The 27,920-nt window shown below is 36.6% G+C and overlaps 3 protein-coding genes across 5 annotated transcripts; all 3 read right to left on the bottom strand.

The window, feature by feature from the left end:
• Positions 1–1,801: 1,801 nt before the first annotated feature.
• On the bottom strand, positions 1,802–7,182 carry LOC113762622 (protein ENHANCED DISEASE RESISTANCE 4-like). The gene is made up of 5 exons (XM_027306156.1): positions 6,705–7,182; positions 4,038–6,363; positions 3,183–3,243; positions 2,865–3,088; positions 1,802–2,328 (listed from the first exon to the last, which is right to left on the bottom strand). Exons 1-5 carry the CDS (start codon positions 6,817–6,819, stop codon positions 2,274–2,276), a joined length of 2,781 nt encoding a protein of 926 aa, XP_027161957.1. The 5' UTR covers positions 6,820–7,182; the 3' UTR covers positions 1,802–2,273.
• A 7,559-nt stretch (positions 7,183–14,741) lies between these two features.
• Positions 14,742–15,191, bottom strand: LOC113760355. The gene has a single exon (XM_027302904.1). It carries the CDS (start codon positions 15,189–15,191, stop codon positions 14,742–14,744), a length of 450 nt encoding a protein of 149 aa, XP_027158705.1.
• Positions 15,192–17,994: 2,803 nt separating this feature from the next.
• On the bottom strand, positions 17,995–22,828 carry LOC113761168 (jasmonic acid-amido synthetase JAR1-like). 3 transcript variants are annotated; one of them, XM_027304035.1, is made up of 5 exons: positions 22,428–22,828; positions 20,773–21,088; positions 20,561–20,662; positions 19,609–20,396; positions 17,995–18,734 (listed from the first exon to the last, which is right to left on the bottom strand). In XM_027304035.1, the coding sequence occupies exons 2-5, from the start codon at positions 21,072–21,074 to the stop codon at positions 18,196–18,198; spliced, it is 1,731 nt and encodes a 576-aa protein (XP_027159836.1). In that variant the 5' UTR covers positions 21,075–21,088; positions 22,428–22,828; the 3' UTR covers positions 17,995–18,195. The 3 variants fall into 3 exon arrangements, with proteins under 3 accessions (XP_027159836.1, XP_027159835.1, XP_027159837.1); XM_027304034.1 differs by lacking the exon at positions 22,428–22,828 and adding an exon at positions 21,882–22,375; XM_027304036.1 differs by lacking the exon at positions 22,428–22,828 and adding an exon at positions 21,245–21,295.
• Positions 22,829–27,920: the final 5,092 nt, after the last annotated feature.

The raw sequence follows: 27,920 nt of genomic DNA, 5'->3' as shown, positions 1-27,920 counted from the left end.
GGCAAGGGCAAGCAACAGCGGACGAAGAGTGTTTTTGTTGAGGAGTAACAGAAGGCAGCGAAGAAGCTAAGGAAAAAAAGGCACGCACACAAGGCAGCAGTATATGTATGGAATGGAAAGGGAGAGGCAAAAAGAAAAAGAGGAAGAAAGGTAGAACAAAGAAAGTAGAGAAAAGCAATATTAACAGCAAAGGTAGCCAAGTAAAAAAGGCATGCAAGTTTCGAACGGGGCGGGAAAGAAGGGGAAAAAATAGATGAAAGAGAAGCGAAAAGAAGAACAGAACAGGTACCTTGTTGTTGGTTGAGTAGTAGCAGAAACAGCAATGCTGATGATGAGGGGAGCGTGAGCAAATCGGACAGTAATACGGGGCAGATGGACGCAAGTTAAATAGAGAGTGCAAGGAAAACAAGTAAGACTGGTGAAGAGGAGACAAATAAGATGGGAAGAAAGAGGTACAAAAAAGAAGGACTGAAGGGGGGGATTATAAGCACGCGGATGCAGGGAAGAGACGCTATGAAAAGCAGAGATGAGGAGCACGAGAAGCTGGCAAGGAAAGTGTTGAAATTAAACCAAAAGTAGTTAAATGAGTTTGCCGTTTCTCTTAAGCGAAAGTGAAGAGCCAAATTATGATTATGGGAAATAGGTAAAAAAGAATCTATCAAATCTACCACTAATCTTGAGGTTAATGAAGGAAGACAATGAAGCAAGTGCACGGTTGCGTATAATTGGGAAAGAAGAAAACTGATTTTTCTATGCGACTCCGAAAAATAATTTACAAAGGAACAGGAAAAGAGATTTTAATCAATCACATAAAAGTCATTTAAATGTAGGAGTTGAGTTGGCTACTAATCAAACATAATTAATCAATATCCTAGAACTAAAAATTTTTCGTTAATTTGTAAAATTTGATTATACGGTCATAAATTAGACAATACATAAAAACGGTAGAAGTCCATGCAACAGTAAACTTCCATGTTTCTTATGTAAGATCGTAGGTAGATGGATTCAACAGGTGGTATAAGATAGTAGACGTAACAAGTGGATTCAGACATTTGAACCACCGTAGCATGAGATTATCACGATGATGATTGACGACCACAAGCAATAATGAAACCGACGAATTATTTCCCCGAGAGCCAAAGTGCAAGTGAGCGCTCGCTACTGCTTCTCATCAACCAAATTATCAGCTGCTAGTTCATCTGACGGCCCCATATGCCCATACTCTAAACATTTTTTTTTTAAAACTTTCTATCAAAGAGAGACAATGGTGGTAGTACATTTTTCTTAATTACAACGATAATGTCTAGCTCAAAGGGACCATAGGGGAAGAAACCACCTCCAATCCAAACTAGTGCATTAGAACACTAGCTAGACAAATTTCCAGATGGATTGAAGTCCCTTCTTGGAGGAGAAATTGGTTTACAGTCCCGTGGTTAATGATTGTAGTACGTGAATAATTGTTTTGTATACCAAACCTTTTTTATCAACTTTTTTTTTTTTTGACTTTGTATCTACTCCTTCATTTCTTGCTTCGGATGTGTGGCAGAGTTTCTTTTCTTGATAATTTTGTCACAGAGCTGCTCTATATCAAGATTTTTATCTTATTGCTGAAAGAGGATAGCAAACTCATAATGGATGGGAGAGGGTTGGATTTGATGATAAGATAGGAGGAATTGTAAATAAGAGATTGTGTCTTCAGAACTGTAGGCAGAACTTAGAGACCTGTTACTTACTTCAAAAAAAAAAGCAGCTCATAATGAAAATTAGTTTTGTTGGGGTTAGCAAATATGCATGCAAGGGAAGCATAAAGTTGAGCGAATTTAAGTGGCAAAAACAATACACACAAATCTCTTACTATACATACACATACAGTGGTTATCTGGACTCTGGAGCCATTAATCATTTCCGCACGATGCGTTTTAACTTTGTATAAAAATTCCAGTAACATACAAAGTGAAGGGAGAACTTAAGTGCCTTTCGGCGGCATCTCTGCGAGGCCGATCCATCAATAAAAGGGGAAAAGGGGTTTCTATATCCAAATGCAAAACAATAGGAAAAACCATTTTCAAAACCAAACAATAGCATTTGAAAACACAATCACGGTAGGAAAAGCAATTCCTTCAACCTCCGGCTCCACTATAGGGTAGAAAGCAAGCAAATTCCAGAGTTAACTGTGGTAACACTCTGTAGAAATCCTTCCCCTAACTTCCGACAACAGTTGTCTACCCAACTTGAAGGAATATGTGATCCTGTAGTCTTTGGAAGACCGTTGGTTACACCACTGCTTTTGGATCTTTCATGCCAAATCCACGTTTTAACCTCTCGATTCTGACATAAACTTTCACTGGTTAGAAAATTAATGAACAAACTCTAGGACCAAAAATCCACAAACTTTTCAAGAATTTCTTGTTAGGAAATGGCACAGATTTAACGAAAGCCTTTAGTCCAAATATCAAGGCAAAATGGCTAAATCTTGGGTCGTGAGCGCATATAATACTGCTAAATCTTGGAAGCATTAGCTTCTTGAGCAGCCGAACTAGAACCAGAAAGGGAGAAGATCTTTTCATTTGGCAATGATGGTTGGGCAGAGCTTGGTATTTGAGGGTCTGAACTTAGTAGATGGAAGTATTCCTAGTGGGGATGAAAAATCTGTCCGATGACCAAATAAATTTGATAATTGTAAACACAATCAAAGCAGGTCAAGAAACCAGTGGATAACAAGTTATATACTATAGTTGAAGGAGGCGAAGAACTGACATAGAGGTGCCAAACCTTCCCATTGATGTGAGCTCTTGGTGAAGATATATAAGGTAAAAAGAAGTCAGAAAAACTGAGGAAAATTTTAGTAAGACAGTTGAGCTTACGTTGGAGCAAGTTTGCCGAGGCTTTTTAGCTCTTCACCAGTATCCTCATCAAGGACTCTGCCAGAAATCTCAACGATAAAAGATCTACCTCTGTCAGTTGGAAGCCCTCTACTCCCTAGCAAATTCAAATCTTTCTGGTGAAGTTCTCTCCCATTAACAAAAACACCTGTGCTTCCACCAGTGCAAGTCTCTGGCATGGGGTGGTTGAATTCTTCAATAAACGGCTGCAAGAAAATGAAGTGTCTCTCTTAAATATCGGGATAAACAATTTATAGCAGACACTTAAGTTATATGACTGTAGGTAATAGAAAATTTTACAGGAATTATGCCGAGACAAGGGCCGCCTATCACACCCCAGAATCCAGCTCGGAAATCATACCTGGTCAAGGAAAATTAAACATAGCATGAAAACATAAAAACAAAATCCACTATTCTTTGGAAATGTGACAGAGACTACAATTGATTGTGCTACAAAACTGATCTTATATCATGTTTCCTGTAGAAATCAAATCCTGCTAGAATTCAAAAAATACAACAACTAAGTCATACAGATAAGTGCGAAATCATACGAGTCAATCTGGGTTAGCCTAAGGTTTTGCTTGTCCTTGTATAATACTTAAGGTCAATGGCAACGAGATTAAATGCTTACTTCACAACTTATACTTCTTTCTCCAAGATATTTCTACCTGAACTGGCTAAGAAAAAAGCATCCATGAACAGGGCAGCACTCTCTATACGACCTGGCATACTTACAATTCTCAAAAAGAAGTACAGGTATTTTCAATCTGATGAAGTTCAGAGATTACAGGTCAAAATTGCAACTTTTTTCATTTTTTCTCAAAAGAATAGAATTCACTCAAAATCATGACTCAATTTGCAACTCGCTAATTTTCCATCTTTTGTCATCAAAAGTAACATCCAACGGTATAGACAGCAATGGAGAAGCTATTACTCCAAGAGATGGATTGGTGGTTCATAGAAAGAAAGCATGTGTTGTGCAGGTTTGGAATACTACAACCAACGTTGCAGTCTTACCAAGCCTCCCTTATTTTCTTTGGTAAAAAATTACATACAGTTAAAAGAGGAAGCAGAGCCGTGTAGAAGATTAGATCAATCATGCATGATAAAGGAGAAACGCAATATATCTCAGAGAAAGTATTAGAAGAGACATACCAGTAGTGTCCAGGCTGGATTGGCCCAGCTTGTTTTTCAGCCTTTTTAATTAGCCTCTCCGAGATAAGATACCCATTGACCGTAACATTCGCCTTTTCATTATCAGCATCATCGTATGATATATTCGAGTCCCTAAAGCTCTTTTTTATCATGCCAGCAAAAAAGGATTCAGCTGCCTTATTGGCTCTCATTTGATCTCCTTCTCTGCTTGCTTCACCTGAATCCAAAGATGTCCCAGTATTGGAGTACTCATTGGAGGATATTTCTATCTCAGTTGCTGATGCATCCTTCATGGAATTCTGCCTCGTGATAGTCTTCTTTGATATTGACTTCTCCTCTTCAAAGTGCCCACTTCTAGTTGCATTTCCAAGCCTGTTAGCTGCGTTGTACTTGTTAGAATAATCAAAGTAATCTTGAAGTGGTGAACCTGCAGGAGGTGGAGATAATTTGCCCTTCACTGGCAATTCAGAAGAATTTAAACTTTTCCTTATGGCAGTCAAGTTCTCCAGGTTCTCCTCTTTCTCAGACGAAGAGGAAAACGTAGAATGAGGACTCCTGATGTCAGCAGATTTAATTGAGCTTCCAGGGCCAGTTGACAGTGGTCCAAATTCCCTATCCATTGACTGAAAATTGCAACCACTATTGTCATAATCATCAGAAGAAAAGTTAATGCTAGCCTGCTTTGGATGACCACGGGTTTGTGAACTCCCTTCCTTCAAATTGTCACTGTGGCGTACATTGAACTTTTTATGAGTTGGATTTAGTTCTGCATGAACAGAAACACTAAGTCTCTTAGAATCAACTGTCAATAAAATCAATGTTGAGCATGCTCCACATCTTATTTTCATTAGGTTTTTGTCAACTTGCACTTTATCGGGCAGTAGTAATAACTCGTGACAATTTTGGCATGCAAAGAATGGAGCACCACCAGCTACAGGCAGACATCGATGCCTGCTAGTGGATAAGAGAACCTTTGAAGGGCGGCTACGAACAAGACCACTAGCTTCAGATTGTAGATCACTAGGCCATCTTGTGCGGGATACCGAACTACTAGATTTAAAGGAAGCAGAAGCATTAAATCTTCCACCATAACGTTTTGCACCAGAGGCATTTTGGTATTCGTGATGATAGAATGCTGGATCATCTGTGACATCAGAGAACTGCTTAACACCGTATGCCTTGTATGGAACTTGGCGTGGAACTTGATATGTACTGTGGCAATGGAAGCAAGAGCATGATGGGTGGTGATTGTGCATGTTAGGCGGGAATGATTCAAATGAGTCCATAGGAGCTATATTACTATCAGCATACATTCGAGAGAAGTGCGCAGGAGGTGGCTTTTGCTGGAAAGGAACAGGAGCTTGCGGACCTCTCCTGAACATTTGGGACCTTAAAGGATCCTCAAATTCTTGGAGATGGGCAGAAGTATGCATGGGAGGATAAAAGCCAGGCCCAACCATAGCATGCCTATTTATAAAAGGAGATGTCTCGGAAGAGTGATTTGCATATGATGGTCTAGCAGCATCATGATAAGGAAAGGAATATGGTGCTGGAGGCCTATTGCTTGCTAAATAGTTTTCAGAAAACCATTTCTCAGAATAACCATAAGGATCTGGGTGTACCATCCTCCTACCAGGAGGAACTTTGTCTTTAGGCTCGTCAACCACATTGCAAGAGCGACTAAGTTTATCCTTTAGTTCGTCCAATTTCCTCAGAAGCTCAGCTTGATTTTCTACAAGATGCACAACATCATCAGAGCCACCCAACTCATTCCTGTTTATTACTGGTTTTCTGTAACCATAATTGCTCTGCAGTTGATAATTTGATGGTCCCTCTTCTGAATATTTTGAAGCCAAATACCTTGTACCATCCGGATCAATTCTTTGATCCCTTCGGAAGTCCTCCATCTCACTTTCTCTCCCCCTGTTTCTCCAATCCAACTGCTCACTGGAAATCAGGAATCCTTTCCTGCCCCCAATTTGGGGTTTCATATTCTTAAAATTTTTATCCCTTTTTGTACCATTGATTCCAATGATATTGTCATCCACCTCTAGACCATCCTCAACAACCCACTTATCAGCCCCAGTCACCTGACTAGCCCCATAATTTTCAGTTCTATCATGAAAAAATCTCCTTCTATCACTTCTGTTGGAAGAATTGTCATTAGACTTAACATCATCCTCAGAAACCTCGCCTGCGTTTATTTTACTCATTTTAGGAACTTCAATGTCTTTAGATTTCTCAGCTAATCTGCCTGAAAACCCTTCATTTCTTTCTTCTTCAGACTTCTCAGATAATGCATCCACATCACCATTTGTACTTTTAGCTGTGAGCAGAAGTACCAAACATCACTTTGCAGCACTTTTATTGTCCATATCAGGAAATTTAACATCAATGCGTGCATCAGTGCAACCAGAACCAGACAGGCCAGAAACAACACAAACCAAAAAAAAAAAAAAACTTTTTTTAAAAAAATATATATATAGACACAGACACATATTATGCAGGTTTGTTTGGAAAGGGACAAAGCACAAAGAAATTAATTAGAAAACAACCATATAAAACCAAGACTAAACCTTTAACCGACATTTCCATATGTCTAATCTTGTTCAGGTTGTATTAAGAAGTAAATAAGATGTGCAAACGAGAAAGATTGAAGAAATGTACCTCTTAGGACAGCACTACAAGCACCACACTGATAAACAGAATAGTGAGTAAGCTCTGGAAGAAGGTTTTCACACTTGGGACACTGCACTAAACGAACCTCTGCTGGTTCAGACATCTTTCAATAAACTTCCAAGCCAATTTCGAGGCCAACCAACAGTAATGCATTCAAGAATATTAAGAGAGTTTCCTCTGAAACTGGGAATGAGAAGCTCTCTGTCAGCAATGAAGCATCAAAAACGCATACAAACACTCATGATGCGTGATTTACTTTTCTGGGGAATATTTAAGTTTTCTTTGCTAAGTTGAGAAGTAGGAAAAGGAAACGATTCCCCAATCCGCGTAGCAGAGGTAAAGAAAGAAAAAGGGAAAGGGGGAGAAGTACTCGTAGGTATACACTTTCTGTTTCTTTGCTTTGGTTTCACATTTGTGTTTGTGCACAACTTCGGGAGTCTTGGTCTTGGCCTCCGTGGGAGGGACGGAGAGAGGAGACTTTTGTAGGGTCTCTGATACAAAAAATGAGGTTGAGAATTTTGGGACAGAGTACAGAAATTGTTTTTATGCATACTATATATCATTAGTGTTTTGTCAAGAAAGGAGAGTGGGCGGCGTTGAAGGGAGGAGCTACCTTTGACATTTTTGCATTCCACTTGCTATTGACAGATGGGCTATATTTCAGAAGTGCCCAAATGTTTAAAAACTGGGCAAAAACTCCTTTAGCAGACGTGACATTATCCTGTTTGGATTACAAATTTTTTTGGAGCTTTTTTTAGAAAAATATGCTGTAACATACATATAAGATAAAAAAATACTTAAAAAATAGATTCCTATTAAGTAAGTATTTCAAAATTTTTTCTGCGAGAAAATTTACAATCCAAACATTTATTAATCAATTTTGAATGTCAAATGAAATCCAATCATAAAAATATTAAATGAGAGCGGCCCCGTTTGGATTAGATATTTTTGAAATTATTTTTCAAAAACAGTACTGTAACATTTCGTTTTTGAAAAACGCATGATCATTGTCATGGTCCACTTCCTTGTTTTTGCTTCAGTTGAATTTAAGTCCAAAGAGTTTTTTTTTTTATTTTTTTAGAAATTCTGAATTCAAGTCCCCTTCTTTCTTTGACTTCTTAAACTTTTCTCTTATCAAAAAAATTTATAAAAAGTGCACAAATTTTTTTTTTCTTTTTATGAAACAGAGTCCGTAGGAGTTCAAAGTTTATATTTTGGTTAAAGGTTCACTTGTTTAAGGTTATTGATAAAATTTGAGTAAACGCGTTACATATTACAATTTATGGCGACTACGTCTCTCTCTCTCTCTCTTTTCTCCTTGCTAACAACCAAAAAGGTCAATGCTCTTAAACGCCCGGAGCAACACCGAACAACCAAGATGAGGTTCTCTTGCGTTTTCTGATGATGTTAAACAACTCATGAGCAAATGACAAATACATTTTCCTTTTGCTTTTGTTTTTCTGGTTTCTTACTTCTTGCTTCTCCAAGGAGAGAGGAAATGCTAAAAAGGGACGACTTACAAATTGAAAAACAAAGAATTAAGATCAGAAATTAATCATAACTTGGAGGAGAATACGTTATGTCATGTGAGCTAATATACTGGAAAAAGTTGTATTCTTATGACTCCTGTAACTTTTGTTAGCTTCTTCACATGTTGATCTATCTGGGATTGACTACGGAAAGCATGATTTCAGATGACTTTAATTTGGGGCCACAGGAAAGAGCATGTAAACTTCTGTTAGCTGCTTCTTCTTCACAGGTTGATCTATTTTGGCTTTTGACTCTCTGGAAAGAAACCAAAGGCCAACTTAATGAATTGAATTCTGGGTAGTACAGCTTCTGCAGCTGCTCATATATACTTTATTAGTCGGAAATATCTGTCACCACAATTTGAGTTTTTTGCCAAAATAACACTCTTTCTAAAAAATATTCTCAACATGATTCACTTTCAAATTTTATTCCCAAATCGATGTTATTGTTGCCACCTAATTACCCTGATTGCCATGTAGTATAACAATAAAGAAAAGCTTTAATCTAGTCTATACTTTCCAACAAAAACTAAAAATTTAAACTTTTTTATTATAGAGGCACAAGAAAATTGCATAACTTTAATAATTTACACACTCACCTAATTTATCCTTTATACTCAATCAAACCTACTTTCTAGCTTTTTGGATATGTGATTATTTGAAAAAAAAAAAAAATTCATGCTTGCATCACAATTATGCGTTTGATTTTTTTTTTCTTAAATTTTTTCAATCATCTTTTTATTTGACGTATGTCATATCACAAATAATACTCTCCGAAAACGAGCTCTTAACTTTTCAACTAGATGCTATGTAATTTCTTGTAGACTAAAAGACATCGATTCATTTGTTTCCGATGTTGATCCATTACTTGAGTTTGTGCCTTAGGATTTGCATGGTAAAAGGTCATGAAGATTGACATCATTTTGCTGGCACTCGGACAAACAGTTGAGATTTGCTAGCATGCAATGGATGCAATTTGCGTAAAAGAATTAGCATTAATTTGCTTGACTCCAATAAAATTCTTCACTTGTATAAGACCTAATTAAACGACTGATTCCCAATTTTTATTTTTATAACATATAAACTAACAACTAGCCTAATCCTACTTCTGATTTGTAAGCATAAGATAATCTAGAAAATTATTGGCGATTAAATATACAGTTTATAGATGAGAAGAAAGCCTATTCTTTAAATCAACAAGGCCTATATAACTAAGTCAACCGTATTGCAAGTCAACGTTTATCTCCAATATTCTGATCTCGGGGTCGGGGGTAGATGCCAAAAAAACAGAGGGATAATTTAAGAAACCTCCCTTGAGGTTTTTGGTAATTTCACGTAATTTTTTTAAACTTTTAAAAATTACACATATCTCCCTTGAGTTTACCGTTTTGGTAACAAAAACTATTCAATGGTCAAAATTTTGAATGAATAATCCAAAATGCTCTCATGAAATTGTGAAGTTCGTTTTACCTTCTTATAAAATTCTCTAAAAAAATATGAAAATGGCACAAAATTTCAAATCCACTTTCAACTCTCATATCTACTATTTTAAACTCTTCATATTCCCGCATCTTAAATTAGTACCATTATCACCATGATCACCACCATAATCCATAAATTCTAAAACCTCAATCTAAGTTAGAAAAGGGGAAATAAAAAAGCAATTCAGCATTGTTAAACTCAAAAATGTTACTAATAACATCATATCCCTTAAATGTTGGAATATCAACATTAGCTCCATTTTTTTTAAACCTTCAGCTTACATCTTCTTCTATTCATTTCCAGATCCTCCAAGCAAAGTCAAAATTAATTTGTAATATGTTAAAATTATGTTTAGGAAATAATTATTTATTCCACGAGTGAATCTTATTTTTGTTTTCATTAAATGTCTAATAGTGTGATGCATTCATACAAACAATATTAAGAGCGGATTGTTTAATTGCATGAAAAATATTAAACATATCATGGTTATTATGATCATTTTGTAGAGCCAAGGAAGGTAAGTGTAATATTAAAAATTTCAAGGATACTAAATGAAATTGTCCGAAACCTTAAGAGAGGTTTTTGAAATTATCCCGAAAACATACTACTACCCTACGTATTTTTGTCTACACAGGGATGTCCGGGTCAATCCTTACGGGGCCCGACTAATCCCCTGCGGCCCAGCCAGGCGCCCCAGCCCAGCCCAAGCACGATATGTGCGCGGAGGAATCCAGCGGAGTAGATACTCGAACTTGGGACCTCTCGGTCACTGGTGGGAGGTGCTACCGCTGGACCATTCACGCGAGGGCGTATTTATATGATACTAGCATGCCATCTTTTACTCTATAGTAGTCTAGTTAGGACTCGGCATATTTTGGGGCAAAAGGTCAGTGATATATCCCCTAAGATCGGAGTTGTCATTTTCGTCATTTAATGAACCAGCCTTGCTTCATCTCATTGGTTAATTATGATGGCCGGCCACACAACTGGATAACGATATGTTGCATGAAAAGGAAATTCTAATATATCTCCATTTAATGTTTAAAGGGTAAACCAACAGAAACACAAATTGATATACGCTCAATGGGGAAAAAAAAAATGATTGCAGGTGACGTTGTGAGAAGGGAAAGACCACCTATTGTTCTTGTATTTCTCATCATGATAAGCCCCAACAGGTTCTTCTACCTGCAGGAAGTTAAATGCTACCAATGATCAGTAACCATTTATAATAGAAACTTCTATCATGGAAGGTGAGAAATTGCAATTGCAGGTATACAATCATGCAACATTAATGGATGGACTAGATACATCTGCTTAAAAGTTGAAATCTAGTACCTGAGAAAGAATGCACTGCAATGATTGCAGCTGGTTCCTAATTATTGAATCACCAATGAGGGCTAATGTAGGCTTAAAATCAAGGAGTTTCAGGGGATCAAAACTTGCGTAAATCCCAGCCTCTCCCTGTATCAGGGCGCCCATTCTTGATACAGTTTTGGGGATCTTCAATGTGAGAGCATGCATGTATTTGTTGGTGTAACGCGGACCGCTTGGATCTGGAACCCAATCTCCTATGAGTAAATTGCATTTTGCTGCTACAACCATACAGCTTGATCATCAGAAAAAGTAGCAAGCACAATTCGATCTTCTTAACAAGGGACGAAGATTTAGGTGCTTGCTTAATGAAAGTGGCAATGACTTGTTTCTACAGCAGATGCTGAATAGTCGGTGGCATCAAAGGCTAAAAATTGTACTACAAAACTCGATAAGTACGGATAATAAGCAAGTCCCACGCATATTTTATATGTGTGTAAATTACCTCCCCACATACTTTTTTTTTTTATCCCATATATCTCCTATATATTTTTGGTGAATTTTTTGGATTCTACATCCTCAAATTTCAAAAAAAACTGATGAAAAAGGTTTCTTGTTGCTGAGGCTGTAACTCAATTCTTTCATCCACAAAACTCTGGTAAGAAAGTCCGTTACACGCTAAATAAGAAGAGAAATGATCAAATTCGAAGAGAATAAACTGCAGATTTTTTTTCGTCCTCAGCTAACCAATGTTGTTGATCATGATCCGACCAACAGACAAAGTTAGAGAGAATTTGTTGGTACGTCATATAGCAGTATTCAAGTGACAAGAAGTTAGCATGGCGTAAGTAAATCATGAGTGGCAGCTATCTGAATTTGATTTGCCAATCCTTTTAATCATTGAGATGATTAATAATGTCCATGTCTCGTGTTTGACCAGGAACTGTGAAGATATTCTGACTCCAATAATAGTTGGCATACTGAGAATTCAGAACACTATATTAAGGTATCGTGTGTTTTTTGGGAGTTTGCGCCCGGGGGTGTTCGGGCTTCCGTCCCACATCGCTTGTGTGTGGGTTCTTCAGCCTAGATTTAAGTTTCATGGGAGTTTCGTCCTGTCACCAATTGATTGACATGGGTTCTCTGTGGGTTAGATTTTACGGGCGTAACTTCCGAGTGTTTCTAATCTAATTGATTGGACTGAGATTTTTGCACTCAATTAATTGAACTCTTTGTCTCTTCAATTCATACTCTCGTTTTATGCACCAAATCTATTTGGAGAGTTGATAATATAATAATATCTGAATTTGAAACAATTAATCAGGACATCTGACGATTGAAAATATACACAAACGCTCTTGAAACTATAAGTACTTTATCTTATTTTTGAAGTATTTTTGAAACTTTATCGTCTAATTTATTTGTTCTTTAGATATATAATATCTATCACTCAAGTCTTGCGTGTGTGTATGTTTCATAATGTAATTTTTGTCATTAGTGCATATTTTATTTTTTTTTGCCAATAGTGCAAATTTTAATAAAATTAGGATTTTTTATTTAAAAAAGAAAATCATATTCCCATTTCAATTCGTTTGTACACTACTATAAAATTTGAAACTGGACCGGACTTTTGTTTTTGTTTTTTTTAAAAAAATGTCAATAGCAGGAGTTAAATTCTAACCATTTTACTTATACTCCCCTCCTATGAATCACCCATTCCGTTTTTCAGTCCCCATGGGGGAGCATCCATTATGAAAGAGGAACATTTTGTTCCAACTTGGCCCGATTAGTAACAGAGAGAATCACACAGCTGAAAAGAAAATTAAGTTCGGCCCAACTGTCAAAATTTATGGGCTGGGTTCCCACAATTTTTGGCGGATCTTTGGCAGAGGAAGAACTAACCACTTTGGGCTGGAAGTTACCTTAATCCATCATCAAGACCCAACTCTGTAGGTGGGAATTTTAACCAAGTGATAATGAGGACTTTAATATTAAGTACTTTCTTCTTTCTAAAGTTAGAAAAAAAAAAAACTTTTTCCTTTCTCCCATATAGGGATAATAAATAGGCGATGGAAAGGTATCTAATTTAAATTAGAGTATCCCATGAACAAAATAATAATAATAATAATATTGGGTTTGTCTGGTTAGGCACATTGGCAAAAAAAAATTTTTCAAATTTTGTTCTATTTATATTACGAATACAATTTTCAACCGTCTCTTTATTTCACATACATCATATTATAAAAAATATTGTAGTATTATTTCAAATAATATTCTATCCAAACGGCCCAATAATTCACAGTATAAAGTACGGTGCATATTTGCAGCAAGTTGCGTAAAAAATATCAAACGAGGCGGTAAAAAAAAAAATACACTAATTAAGCTACAAATTTTTGTTCTATGACTTTTATCTATCTTTTACAAAAAGCGCATGAACCGAAATTTAGCCACAAGTGTGGTAGGGTCAGAAAATGACTACTGGATAATGATCAGTCCATTACAAGTCAACAAAGAAGGTAAGACTTCATAAAGATCATTCTTCTTGCAGCTGCAATTGCAATTGTCGGAACCGAAGGAGGAGCATGATCAGCTGGACTAGTAGGAGAAGCGTAGCATGCAGCCGAATACCATGTTTGCTTGTGCAACGGATTAAGTGGGTTTCCACTTTGATGCACATTCTATAAAAAGAAGGGGCTGATTTTTGACATGAAAATGGGATGCTGAATCAGATAATGAATTTTGTCGCCGCTGTTATGCTGCGTTTCGTTTTTCTTGATAATGATAATTAATCAGTTATGCGTGCAGTATATAGATTGAAAGTTACAAGAGATGGCAACAGGGCATCATCATCATCCTCCTCAAAGCTAGGTGACTTTGGCCAAAACATGGCTGCTACATTGCAAGTAATATATATATATATATATATATGTCTCATCGCAGCTGAATCAATTGCAGGACCAGACATATCCATATCCATATCCGGCCCCAGCGCATGCTATCGTGATATCACATCTGGTTACCAATTTAGCATGAAAGAAACCAACCAATACCTGCGCTTTTATTTATTCAACCACATACTCAAATAGACACTCACCCTTTATATCCTATCTACGCACGTATCCCTACCAACTTACAGCACCGTGGAAATGCTGCTTGTCACGTTACAGTGTTGAATGGTACCATGAAAAAGGCTGTATTCCACTCCATAATTCGTACCAGTAACTAATATCATTAGCCGTTTGTTTTTTTTTTTTTTTCTTTTGGGCTGCATAAAGTTGACGGACATCAGTTGCCAAAGTTCGTACGTGGAAGTAACTTCTTGGTAAATAATCTATACGTAACTTCTTCACTTTAGTACACTTGGTAAAAGGAAATATTGAGAGTTGAACCTAAACGTCTGCCTAAACTATCAAAGAGAGTTTCCAAAACAAATTACAAGATTAGAAAGAAAAAGGGAAACTTGAAGCGTTGCAATTAATTGCCACATGCATCCTAGAAATCTAGATTTTTGGCGGTGCATTGATAGCACTAACAATGCTAGACAATGATTTGCAGTGCATTGTCCATGCCCGTAGCAAAGCTAGACAATGGCTTGAAAGATGTCTTATATAGTACATGAAACGATATATGGAAATATAAGAAGCAGTTACAATCATTTACCCTTAACCTGTTTGATTCATGTATCTCTCTACATGATCTTTACCTATTTCCTCATTGAATTAATCCTATTATAAACTCTATAAATCCCGCCATTGATCTTCACAGTCTTGGGCTTTTCCTTCATCTGTCCACAAATCCTCCTCTTCCGCGTACTCCTTTCCATTAACTTGCACAAAAAAGTCACTAAAACGGAAGACCTTCTTGGTTTCTTTGATGCAGCAGCTTCTTCAGTTGCAGTTGAAGGTGAAAAAAATGATGGGATCACATGACTTGGTGCATGAGAAAATCGAGAGCTCCTTCCCTGTCTTGATCCGCTAAGAGATGGCAAAACCATGATATGCCTATCGATCACATGGCTAAGAGAAACCAGTTCATATGAATCATATAAAGGGCTCCCACAATCCCATATGTGAGGAATTGCTTCTTCACCATCATCTTCTTTTACCTCTGGTTTTCTTTCATCGCGATCAGACGGTGCCCGTGACTCTTTCATCTTTGATTATGATGCTGATGATACTGCTTGAGTGGAGACTGGAGAGTAGACTGTTTCTTCTAGTAATTCAGCGCCATGTTCTTGTTTCGGCCACCTACAGGGACTGTGCGACAATTTTTGCTAGTGGGAAACCAACCGTATATTTTTATTAGTTTAGGTGAGCATCCAGATAAGAAAAATAAGAGTGCAAAGTTCCATAACTCTCCCTACTCTGACGGCCTTGACGTTGTGCTTCCTGGCAAGTTAAATGTCTTTTTGCACCGGACGAATACTGAGTATTAGGCTAAATCAGGGGTCCAATGTATGTGTATCTGTCGAAGAAGATGACAGATCTGCTCATTTAATATAGAGAATGAGGTAACGAGGTATACAATCAATAGCCCGATGCCATAGTGCGTATGGCAACACATATGATTATTCATTCTTAGGTAAGCAATTCGAGTAATGATTGGACATTACGATGGTGCTTTTGGCGAGCAACTTTGTGAATATGTTACAAAGTCACTTTAAATTATGAAAAAATTGGCCGTTACAATTTTTGCTTACCTTGCAACTCTCCCCAAAATTTTCCCAGTCCATAAGATATGAATCGCTTCAAATCATCTGTTCCGAATTTTGTCTCTGTCGTCCTGTATTTATTTAACTTCCATTTGTACCAATTTCTTATCGAACTGTAGCGGATAATGCTATGGTTTTAATTTCCAATACTAAACACCGCTTGCATGTGGGTTTAGATTAAGCATCCGATACCCTCTATCTATTACTTAAACTTAGCAAATCATTCATGAAACCAAAATAAGCATTTAAATAGTTCAAAAGTTTTAGAAACTAACTTTTGTTAAACTACAAATTTAGTACTGCATCAAGACTAAAACATTCCATAAGAATAAAAACGTAAGTTAAAGCCATTAGTTTAACAATCCTCTCATATACAATTTAGAAAGAAAAAAAATATCACTTCAAAGATGGTGTCCAAATGGTCAAAATAAAATGAGAACAAAATTCCTTACAAGACAAAAAATTGCATATGCTTATTTAAACTCCCGATCATGAAATGGTACTTCTATTTATATTCATATGTTGGGTATTGAGCTTGTTGAGACCTCTTTACCAAATTCTATCGGACTGCTTGTCGACCACTCCTTTTGGATATCAAACCCTAGTGAATATTCCATTAGTTGCATATAAGGGTGTTCGCAAATCGAATATCCAATCTGTGAAATTCACAAAAATGGGACAAGCCATTTTGTGATCCGTATCTGGATCTTCTAACGCAGAAGACATATGGACATTTGCATTATATGCTGATTGGATTAATCGGATATCTGATCCATATCTAATTTTTAAAATTTTATTTTTAAAATATAAATTCCCAAGATAAAATAATATTTTAATGCATTAGAATTTAAAGAATATCACATATATATACACACACATGAGTGATGTATAGTACTAACTTTCATCATTCTTTTCTTTTAATCCAATTCAAACCAATAAGACTAAATACTTCTCGCAATCTTTTTTTATCCACAAATTATATGACAATATGTTTAAAACTTAGCATCATATACAAAGAAAACCTATTTCGAAAGAGAACGCAGACATAAAAATTAAGAAACAAGAAATAAGACTCTATTGTGTAAATTAACGAATTTAATGTGTATAAAAATTTCAAAAAATAGGAATGGATAGAATAGTAGGGGTGGCGCGGGTCGGGTACTCGCCCCATTTACCATTTGGCTGACCCGACCCCGCACCTTGCGGGTCAGTCATTTTCTGACCCTTACCCGGCCTGCATATCAGTGGATACCCTATTATAGGGTACCTGCTGAGATAGGGTTGGGTCAGCGGGTACCCGCCCTACCCCATTTATCATTTAATTTTTTTAAAAAAATTATTTATACTAATTTAATTTTATATTTTATACATTCATCTAAGATTTAATAATTTTTTTTTCTCAAAAAAGGTTTCCCACTAAGAAACAAGCATGTGAAGAGAATATAAGATAAAGGCAAAAAATTAAAAGAATTCAAAATCAATAAAAGTTTGAAATAAGTAACACAATTTTTAATATATATGTTCCACATCAATTAAACTTTTTTCTATAAAATATAAGATCATGACCTCTACAAATGAATTTTGTAAATAAACTATAGTCTCTCATATTTGTAATGTAATTTGTTCAATAAAATTACTTATTTAGTTCTAAATTATTATTTTATAGTGTGTGTATAAATATAAAAATAAAAAATATATATATGCGGGGCGGATCGGGTACCCGCAGATTTTTAATTATGTGACCCTAACCCGCCCCGCATCTTAGCGGGTACCCGACCCTCTTTTGACCCGATCAAATAATAAAAATCGGATATCCTAATTTTCGGATCGGATATGACGGATTTTCGGGTTAGGGGATAATTTTGTCCACCTCTATAGGATAGCAAAACAGATGACATATATAACTTTTTGATCCGAATATGATCCAACGTACATATGATTTGACAGATTGGGTATCCGTTAATTCGAACTGAATTTGAATCGGATCACAAAATTTTTTGAATCACCGCCGAATCAAGATGCACACTCTCAGTCGTTTGATGACAGGAACAAGAAGGGTAGTTCAATTTCAGGTGTGCCGTGCCTCTCACTATTGCTTGCTCACGGAGAAAATAAATCGGGGGGTCTTTTTATTTATTTTGCAACTGGACTTAATAATCTGCGTTTTGCCTGAGTGAAAAGGTCAGTATGAGAAACAAAAGAAATCGGGTAATGAAAATGACGACGACAACTACGGGACTATTAATTTGTACAACTTGGAAGCATTATTAAGTAACCCCAACAGAAATGAGTAACATGACCGACGGCCTAAGCCTAACTAACTATAATATATTAATTAAACAACTCTCTCTCTCTCTCTCTCTCTCTCACGCTCTTTGTCTCTTACAGTTTCAGTTACAGTCTGTACTATAATCAAGTCTGGCTGGCCGTAATTGACAGATTCAAACTAAAAGGCAGTACTAGAGTAGCTCTTAACAACGTTATTACATAGTATTTGCAGCACTTTGTTATTGGTGGGGCCGACACATCGCGGGGTCTTGAATTGACTCACAGCAGCCCCTAACCCCACATAATGATCCAGTATCTTGTGGAAGGTTCCTCTCTTCACAATTCTGAGCTCAAGGGCACCGATTGCTTTAACTTTGCGGGAGCTTATGTATCCAGCATCAAGAAATGATTCATCCAGACAATTGCAGCATTCCTCTAGAACCTCGTCGCTTGCTTCCCCGCTTATTTCCCAGAATATGACGTAGTGCCCCGGTTCAGTTGACGAATCAATTCGGCTGGTGAAGTCCACCACTTCTAGCTTGTTTTCTGCTAGAACCTTGGCTGCACCTTCAACTGCTAGCTGTAAATCTTTCTCGGTATTCTTGTCTATGTTGATTGTCAGCAAGAGATTTCTCCTGCAAATAAACTGGAGTTCTGGGGTGGAGTTGTGGAACCCTTTTACCTTCACCACATCCCCTAACCTGTAACGGTACAGCCCTGCAAAATTGCACCACAAAATGCAAATTCATTTCTCAATTACATCCCACACCACACTGGGAAAAAGTGTAAAACCAATAATGCCAAAGTAACTGGAAATCGTGGTTTATGGTGCGTGATTGAAGGTTTTTGCACTTCATTTTTACACTCTGTTTCAACAATTTTAGTCAAATCATTTGTGTGACGTGACGCATGTTATCTGTCTGATCTTTTATACCACAGTTTAAGAAGTCCATCTTTCCTAAGTTCCATCCAAGTGAAGTGATATGATGAGTTGGTATTCGTAGAAAAAAAGATTCTGCCGGACAAATAAAAAGGCACATTACAGGGTTGAATGAGAAGAAAAATATCTTTCTTTTTTCCTAGTCACTTTATGGGGTTGTTGCTATGCTGTCTTCAATCACATGAATGGCATCCATGATGTCAAAGACAATCACTACTAATTGCTTAGACAAGTAAACAACGTTATCTGTAAAGAAGATTAAAATAGTGGCAGGCACACAAAACAAGCAATGTACGATGTCAATGGTAAGGCACGAGATCTGATGACCTTCATATATTACTGGACACGATGGGGCACATGCATGGTCTGAACGGCGAGTTTTTAAACAGATGCCACCTCCTACAAGTCTGTAACACCTAATGGGAACAGAGACCCCCCCAAAACCAAAAAAAAAAAGATCTTTGCAAGCAGTGTCATTAGTACCGTAATCTAAAAAAATTCTAGCCACTTATGGGTTGTGCAGCTGGTTTAGTCTTCTGTTTAGCATGTAATAATAGAGACGAGGTTCTTCCTATAGCCACAGCCCCAAAAAAAAAAAAAACATACAGGGCGTTAACAGAAATAGATTCATAAAAAAGACAAATTTTGTACCTGCAAAACTTGTAACGATAACTTCATACTCTTCACCAGCTTTAACTTCAGCGAGACCAACAGGCTTGGCTTCTAGGCCATCGAGACTTTGCCTCAGAGGAAAAAACTCAAAATAACCAATATTTGGAAGAACAGCAAAAGTGGCCATCTCAGGGGGCAATTTTGGATTGACGTTCACTCCAATCCATCCTTCAGAAGACCCATAATCTGCACTTAGCAATGGTAGCTCTCCTGCATAATGCCTCAATTTTTTCAAATACGGCTCCATGGAACCTGTCATTATCCCATATATGTACCTGGTCTTGGGAAATAGCTCTGGGATCAATCCGTACCAATTGCTCAATCCCTGACACTTGTTATAGATTAAATCAGCCAACTCAGGATTTGGCTTGAGCAATTTTGACATTGCCGTTCTAACTGATGGGACAGAAATTCGGCTGCTTAACACTCCTTCCCTGATATCAGTACACAACTCCTCCCAGTCCTGCTCGAATGTTCGGAACGCATGAACAATGCTGTGAGCAAATGTAGAGGAAATTACTTGAACTTCTTCACGCTGGATGAGTCCACATAACAGATGGCAGTATAATGATTGGTGGAAATCCGGACCAAAAATCACTTCTTCAGGGCTGCAACATGGGCTCTGCATAGCCTTCATCGTTCTCTTGAACAATGGGTTGCGGTATACATTAGTGGTGGCAGTCCCTGCTGCCAAACCTCCTTTCGTTTTAAACTGCCTGCTACCATAGATGAGCTGCAAACATTTCCCATTGCCAATTGGGAATTCCCTGCAAGGATAATTATGTTATTTTCTTCCATCGCTATCACTTCGGTCATACATAATTTAAACAAGGACTACCACACGACAAGTCAATGTGGATACGGAAAGCCATGTAAGGAAAACCAGAAAAACCAATCAAATTTTCTGCTCGCAAGGAAGTGAAGCACTTGCCTGTTCCTAAAGGAATAGGAAGTTTTGTATATCTGCATGGTGGATTCCATCAGTTCATCATTGAAAGGGACAAACTTGGGCATCCCACGAGTAGTACCGGAGCTGCAATAAAATTCCAGTTATCCAAAGCTGCCATAAACGGTACATGTGTGTGCGTGTATATATATTGTTTCCATTTTCCCCATGAATGATGAAACTGAAAATTGATTTACCTTAAGGAGATGGTTGTTATTGGGTTTCCGGTAAGAATTGAAGAATCATCACCATCAACAATCCTATTGATGTAAGGCTCCAAATCCTCATGAGTGACAAGAGGAACGCAAGATTTGTAACTCTCAGGATCAGTTCTTCCATCGAGACCCCATCTCTGCAAATACTCTGTTCGACCATTTTCTTCAAGAATTTTCTTCAGTGTTTCTATCTGAACCCTCCCAGCATCTCTAGTCATTGCCTCAAATTCAGCTATGACATCTTCTGGATCCAAAGAAAGAGGCATCTCCTCCAGCATCCCCATATTCCTTCTAGGAGCTGTTAAAACGATTTAAAATTTACGATAAGGTTTGAATCCAATTACTAAAGCAAGCCACTTTAATGACAGGGCTAACCAATAAGATAGTGACACAATTTAATGATGCTTCTATGCAATAGAAATGATTTGACAGAAAAAAAAAGATAAGTATCAACCTATTAAATTGTTAAAAAAAAAAATCTGTTGAGGTCAAAGTTCATAAAGAAAGCAAATATGAAATGGAGAAAGTTCAGAGAAGCCCATAATGCTTAATGAATCCTGGAAACTAAACTTATAGCCACCTCTGTCCCCATTCTGTGGACGGAAAGGTGTTCTTCTTTGACGCAAGTCAACGAAGCTACCAGTAATCAATAAAACAAGGGCAAAAAGAAAAAGAAAAAAGAAAAACCCCTCCCCCAAGAAGAGCTAAAAAAAAAGAGAAAGGAAATTCTTAAATACTGCTGTACTAAAACAGAGAAGGAAACATCAGAGGGGGAACATAAAGCAAGAAAGAGAAATCCCAGATACATACAAGGCTTGTAGTATTATTAGAATCGGATGAATCAGCAGATTCATGAACCTTTTAGGACAGTTTTAATGCACGAGAATAAATGAGAGAAAGTACACGATTTAGTTAAAGCTGAATGAATTTCCAAAAGTTTTGAGGGAAGTTTTAGCTTGATAAATTCATAAAGTAATCTAGTATTCTAGTCTAGTATAGTAGTAGTATATAGTATAAAACTAGCTCTGTATGTATTGTATGTAGCAGGAAAGGAAGAAAAAAGGGGTAGGGGAAGGACACGAGAATCGTACCAACTCCAAAACTTTCTGCAGAAAGGTCCATATATAGTAACCACAAAAGCAGAAAAGAAAAATTCAATTCCAAAAGCTGAACAAAAGATTAAAGATGGAAAAATGAAAAACTTAATAAGATCTCTCGAGAGACTTTAAGACAGAAGAGATAAATTCTTGGAAAAGTGGTAACCAACAACCAAAGAAGGGAGGGAACAAAACAAAAGGTTAAAGTCCAGAAATGAAGTGGGCGTTTGATGACATGCATAGATAGAAAGCATAGAGCGATGACAGAGGGAATGAATGAATGAATCATCAATCAATCAGTGGACGTCATTGTTTGAGCCCAGTGATCAGAGATAGAGAGAAAGGGGTTTAAGGTGTGCATAGGATGGCCCTCGCCGGGGTTGGCAGTTGGGGGAGAGGGATTAAACATTAAAGAGGTGGGGACCTCCTCCTTTCCCCTGAATCCCTGGAGTTGACTCTGGACTCTGGAGATGGAGTGAGTCCGAAAGAGAGAATCAAAGAAAGAAAGCGTTGGAAGTGGCGAGGTGAGGCGAGCCTTACAAGGTAAAGGCGGCTGAGACAGACGGTGGATATCCTCCCGAACAGATGAGGTGGAGGAGCGAGTCAACGAGGAGGATTCAACTATTCAGGCGGCAATCAGCTAGCGAGTAGACTCAGTAATCAGTGTCTGACTACTACTGCTCCTGCTCCTGTAGTGTTGGACCGCTGGTTTACTTCATCTATCTCTGTGTGTGTGCGCGAAGGAAACAAATGAAAAGGAGGAAGAGGGATGGCACTTGGAACTTGGAAGTCTCCTCAGTCCCTTATAATATATATATACGATTCAATTCACCCCCGGTTACTGCTTACTGAGCGTGAAATGAAAGATGGGGGTTGGTCGGCTCTTGCAAAGGTCGAAATGAAAATTAGTAACAGAGAGGGGCAGGGGTGAGAATTAGGAGGGAGGAGAATGAGAAGAGGAAAGAGATTTGAATTGAAAAACGCTAATTGGTTGCTAGGGCTGGACCTGGCGCTGGTTGATTGGGTTTTAGGGTCAAATGGCAGCAAAAGTAGCACTCGCCCTCTTTTGTATATTTGTTATTGTCGTATTTTCACTTTATTAATGCCATAAAATAATTGTTATTGTTATATTTTTACTTTCTTAAAGTAAGAGTTTCGATTTTAAATTTAATACATGCTTTTCAATTTTATCATTGAGAAAAGCATCTATCAGTGTCATTTCATCCAAATATAATGATTATCATGTTTTTATTAAAAAAGTTGAATTTTCAGAAAATGACTCTAATAATACTGGGACAAAAGGGAGCAGCGCATTAGCAAATAGCAATTAGGATCTTACGAATAATCCTAAAAAATAGCAAAGCCCTGGATACCGTGGCAGGCAACCAAAAAAAAAATAGCAATTAGGAAATTGAGGAGGCTGACTAAGATGAGAAGAAACTAGTGGAGAATGAGACAAAATGAATTGGCCTTTTTTTTTTTTGGATCATCTTCACTTTCTTTTATCCTTTTCTCGGTTTTGCTTTGGCTTTTCTGTTGCTTTTGGTGGTCACCTGGGTTAGGGTGGTCGGATGGTCGCTGATAATTTTTGGTATAAGCCTGCTGCTACCTGTTTGATTGATAACTCCACTCTCCACTCTCTATTTCTTTCCTCCTACCCTTTTTTTTTTTTTCTTTTCTTTTCGTCTTTTTGTTGGTTCCGAAGCTTCAGCGGAACCTCCGGCTCACACTTTTCAGGCGTTGCAGTTTTTTTTACGTAATATAGTAGTGTAGTGTAATCAGAAACATAGGAAGACAGATAGAGAGAGTGGGATACGCGAGAAAAAATATCATAGACTGGGTACGGATTACGGAGAGAGTTTGAGAGCGCAACGGATCTTCTGTCCCACATCCCTCCCCAAATGTGGGACCATCACACCAGTAGTTGTTTTTTTCCTCCTAAATTGAAATGCCCCACGTTACAACTTTTCCGACCTGCTTTCAGAAATAGGAATGAAGAAACCGAGACCGGGAGTGACGTGGCCATTTAATAATCGCATGTCTACAAGTTGAGCCGTACACCAGATCTACTCAAATTTTTGCCAGTATTCTTTATACGGGTTGTGCACTCAGTTTGATGGTTAAAGCTACTCAAACACATAGAGATGCCTCAAATCTAGATGCGTCAAAACTTGCATACTTTATTATATTGAGGGTCAATTGAAAAATTTCCTCTGAGATTTAACCAGTTTTGCACTTACCCTTTTAATGTTTTTTTTTTTTAAAACTTTACGCCTTACGCTGTTTGTCAATTCTAACGTTGCGTACCATTGAAATGTCAAAAAGATCCCTAAGGGTTTTTTTTTTTTTTAAAGCATAAAAGAAAACTTCCATTCATTTCAAATCTTCAAGATCCCTATGGGTTAATTATAGTAAATTTCCTTAAGGTATAGCACATTTTGTACTTTATCCTTTAATATATATTTTTTTAATTTATTTATTTGTCACCAAAACTATTAGTCAACTCCAATTTTTTTTTGTACCAATCAAGACAAATAATATTTTTAAAAATAAATATCTCTAACATAATAATCAAAATTATTATATATTTATGGATATGGATATTGTTAAATTTTGTCCCTATAATTACAAGTTTTTTAGATAGAGGAAAATATCCTGCTCATTTCACGTGATAAAGGGAAAAATTATTAGCCCAAAATTAAACTATAAAAATATTATTAAAGCTCTATAGATTGGGTTTGTTTGGATTGAAGATTATTTGACAAAATTTTTTTGAATAATAGCACTTTTTACAATTTGATTTTTGTGAGACAAAATGATGGTTGAAAGAATAAAAAGATTATTAGAAAAATGTTTTATGATGCAATGAAGATTTTTTCTTTTCTAGAAAAATTCAGCAATCCAAATAAAGTGTCGTATATTAAAAGAACGTAGAAATTTTGAAATTCAAATCAATCATGTTTCTCTATTTTTCTAGTATTACAACAAAAAAAGAAGAATACTCCCATACAAAGAAATATCTAGCTATTAAAAGAAAATTTTAGTCATATGCACATTCGCAAAGAGAAACTGACTATATCTCGGCCATTTTTTAAATTTAAATATATTTCTTATTTTAATTTTTTTAATAACAATTTTTGTGTTTTTTCATTATTATGTCAAATTAGTAAGATATTCTCCTCAATCCAAAAAATTGTGTGATTATGGAATGAAATTTAACTAGGACCGTGCCTATAAAAGTATTATTTTTTATTATTATGTACGGAATATTAATTTTTTAGATATTATTTGTCCTATGTGTTATTGAATATTGGAGTTCACTGACGATTTTAGTAACAAGCAAACAAATTGAGAAAAAATGATATCGAGGAATAAAACGTAAAACAAGCTACATGTTAAGAGGATTTATTGTAGTTAACTCTTAGAAATATAAATATTTTTTTGATATTACCACTACACACGGTTAGAGTTGACTAATGGTTTAGGAAATAAAGTTAATAATATTAGGGATAAAGTAAAAAAAATGACTATATCTTAGGGAGAGTTTTTATGATTAACTATTATATTAATTTATTATGTGAAGGAAATTAACAATACAAAATAGAGCCAACTTCCAAGATCAAGTTTAAAATGAAAATGTGATATAAATGAATAATGTACCTAGAAAGAACAAAATATTAATTGATATAAATGAATAATGTAACTGAACTATATTAATGCTTTTATTTATATGTTAATTAGGCACGCGGGATCATAACTCAAAGACCTCAATACTTGAAAGATAAAAGAAAAAACCCTCAACGTTAAGGGAAGGAACAAGAACATAACCAACCCTCAGTAATGTAACAATTTTCAAACGGATTATAATTTATTACAAATTAATTATACATTTTTTCTCATGTTCTTAAATTTCACTGTTGATACCAGAACTATATTGATGGACATTCGTTATAGTAGACCCATCATTTTGAAACATATTCTCAATTGTGACGATGATTGAAATCGAACCCATTCAAATTTTTCTTTTAAAAAGAATGGTAGCTCTCGTTTGGGAGGATTGTTTCTGAAAAGCCTCCCGGATCCTTTTTCCAAACTCGTAGAGCGTATTCCACGACGGGTCCAGACATCATCCTGGTTCATAGACTACTGTAGTGTAGACGAATTAATATATTTTTTTTTTCGAAGGAAGACAAATTAAAAGAGTAAAGCCAGAAAATATTCAAGGTATTGATTCGAGATGTCTTGAAAAGATTAATCGATTGCTAAAGAAATCATATCAACGCAAATTTCAACGAGTCAGGAATCAGGATCCACCCATATAGATCAACTTTTGGCTCGCCCAGAAACTTGCCAAAAGTAGCGGGTATACGCGTGTAAAACAACTCCATGGCTTTGGAATACCCAGAGGAGCCCTTCAGTCATGGGTTGCATTGCACTATGGCTCTCCGACTTCCCCAGATTTTTGGTTCTTTTCTTTTGCGCTCTCTCTCTCTGGGTAATATTAGGCTTTCATTAATATACCTAAAACTGTTAATCTTTTTCTGAATGCTTCTAATTCATTATCAGACATTTTAAAACTCGATTTGTTATTTTTAAAGATTTTTTCGCTGTTGATTAACTACTGAACACTCATTAATACATCTAAATCAAATTCAACCGACCCTATAAATGCACACGTGAGCACGACGTGTAAATATTTGCAAGTCAAAAATTCACAAGGACTAGAAACAGTAGCATTTCTTGGTAAGTATGTGTCTGCGTTGCTTTAGTGCATAAAAATGCATTTTGATACGATAATGTGCTTATTCTTTTGGCGACTATTTTTTTTTACGACAATGATAATATTTTTATAATCTAATCTATCATAATTTACAGGGAGGGGAGGCTAAAAAGACTGTATATAAAAGGTTAGTAGGTATAAAAATCCGATTAAACGAAAAGGGTATTCTGATGCCTCCTTTACATTTTTTTCATTGCAAGTGGGTTCGAACTCTCGATCTACAGTTCAAAGAGGAATTTAGTGACTTTCGGCAATCATATGGATCACATTCTTGTGATGTATCATTTTTAGTCCTCCTTCATTGAACTCAAATCATGAAAAACTTTGAAAAGGGCAAAAGCAAACAAACAAGCTCAAATCATGTAGTAGTCTTTTGTATGCTGGTGGCATTGGGTAACAGAGAGTCCAGGGAATCATGAAACGAAATGGAAATAAAATGTACGACAAATAATGAAGACAAAAGGAACAGTGCAACATGTAGGGCGGCTGCCACATATCCTAAGCTAAAATGGACGTTGAATTTGTATCAAAGGAAGCGACGCCTTCCCTTAACCCGAGAAATAGCAACAAAAGACAATCAGTAATCAACATATTGTGGCTCCCGGTGGCTTCTTTCGACGGATTTCGTTCTATTCTCTTAAACTAGATTAGAATAAATTATACAACTGTTATCGTTGCGACAAAAAAAAAAAAAATCAACCATCAGTAGCCAGTCAGTCAATTGTGCAATTTGTAAGAAAACGGATGAATACAGGAGTTAAGCACAACGTCATTAAGACTAAATGTTACAGAACTCAACATTATAAGTCCCACTTCTCATTAAGATCGAAAGTTAAAAGGAGTAATCAATTTTAGGTTTCAAAATGGATGACATTATTGTCATGTATACCAGTGACTGAGACTCGAAATATTGCGGACTAATACGCAGCCAACACTTAACTGGCCGGTTTATCACTATTATTTAGTACTATTGCTGGTCAAATTGGCCAATCCTTTATTAATTAAATTTGGAAATTGATGTTTCAACAACAGAATAGACAGCGGAATCCACGCTCATTCAATGCATGAAGGTGAAAGGAGCTCATATTCGTCAAATTCCTTGTCACGTAGAAAGGGCAAAATTAAAAGAACTTCAAACAACGGCTGGAATTTGGAATAGATCCGCTTGGGTTTCTAGATTGAGAGCACTATTTAGAAGCTGCAGTGGAATGGGCAAATAGAACCAAAACTCGTATTATTAACTTCTTACGTTT

This window comes from Coffea eugenioides, chromosome 2 (assembly GCF_003713205.1).
Source record: "Coffea eugenioides isolate CCC68of chromosome 2, Ceug_1.0, whole genome shotgun sequence".
NCBI classification, from domain to species: Eukaryota; Viridiplantae; Streptophyta; class Magnoliopsida; order Gentianales; family Rubiaceae; genus Coffea; species Coffea eugenioides.
This window is presented reverse-complemented; position numbering and strand designations above follow the sequence as displayed.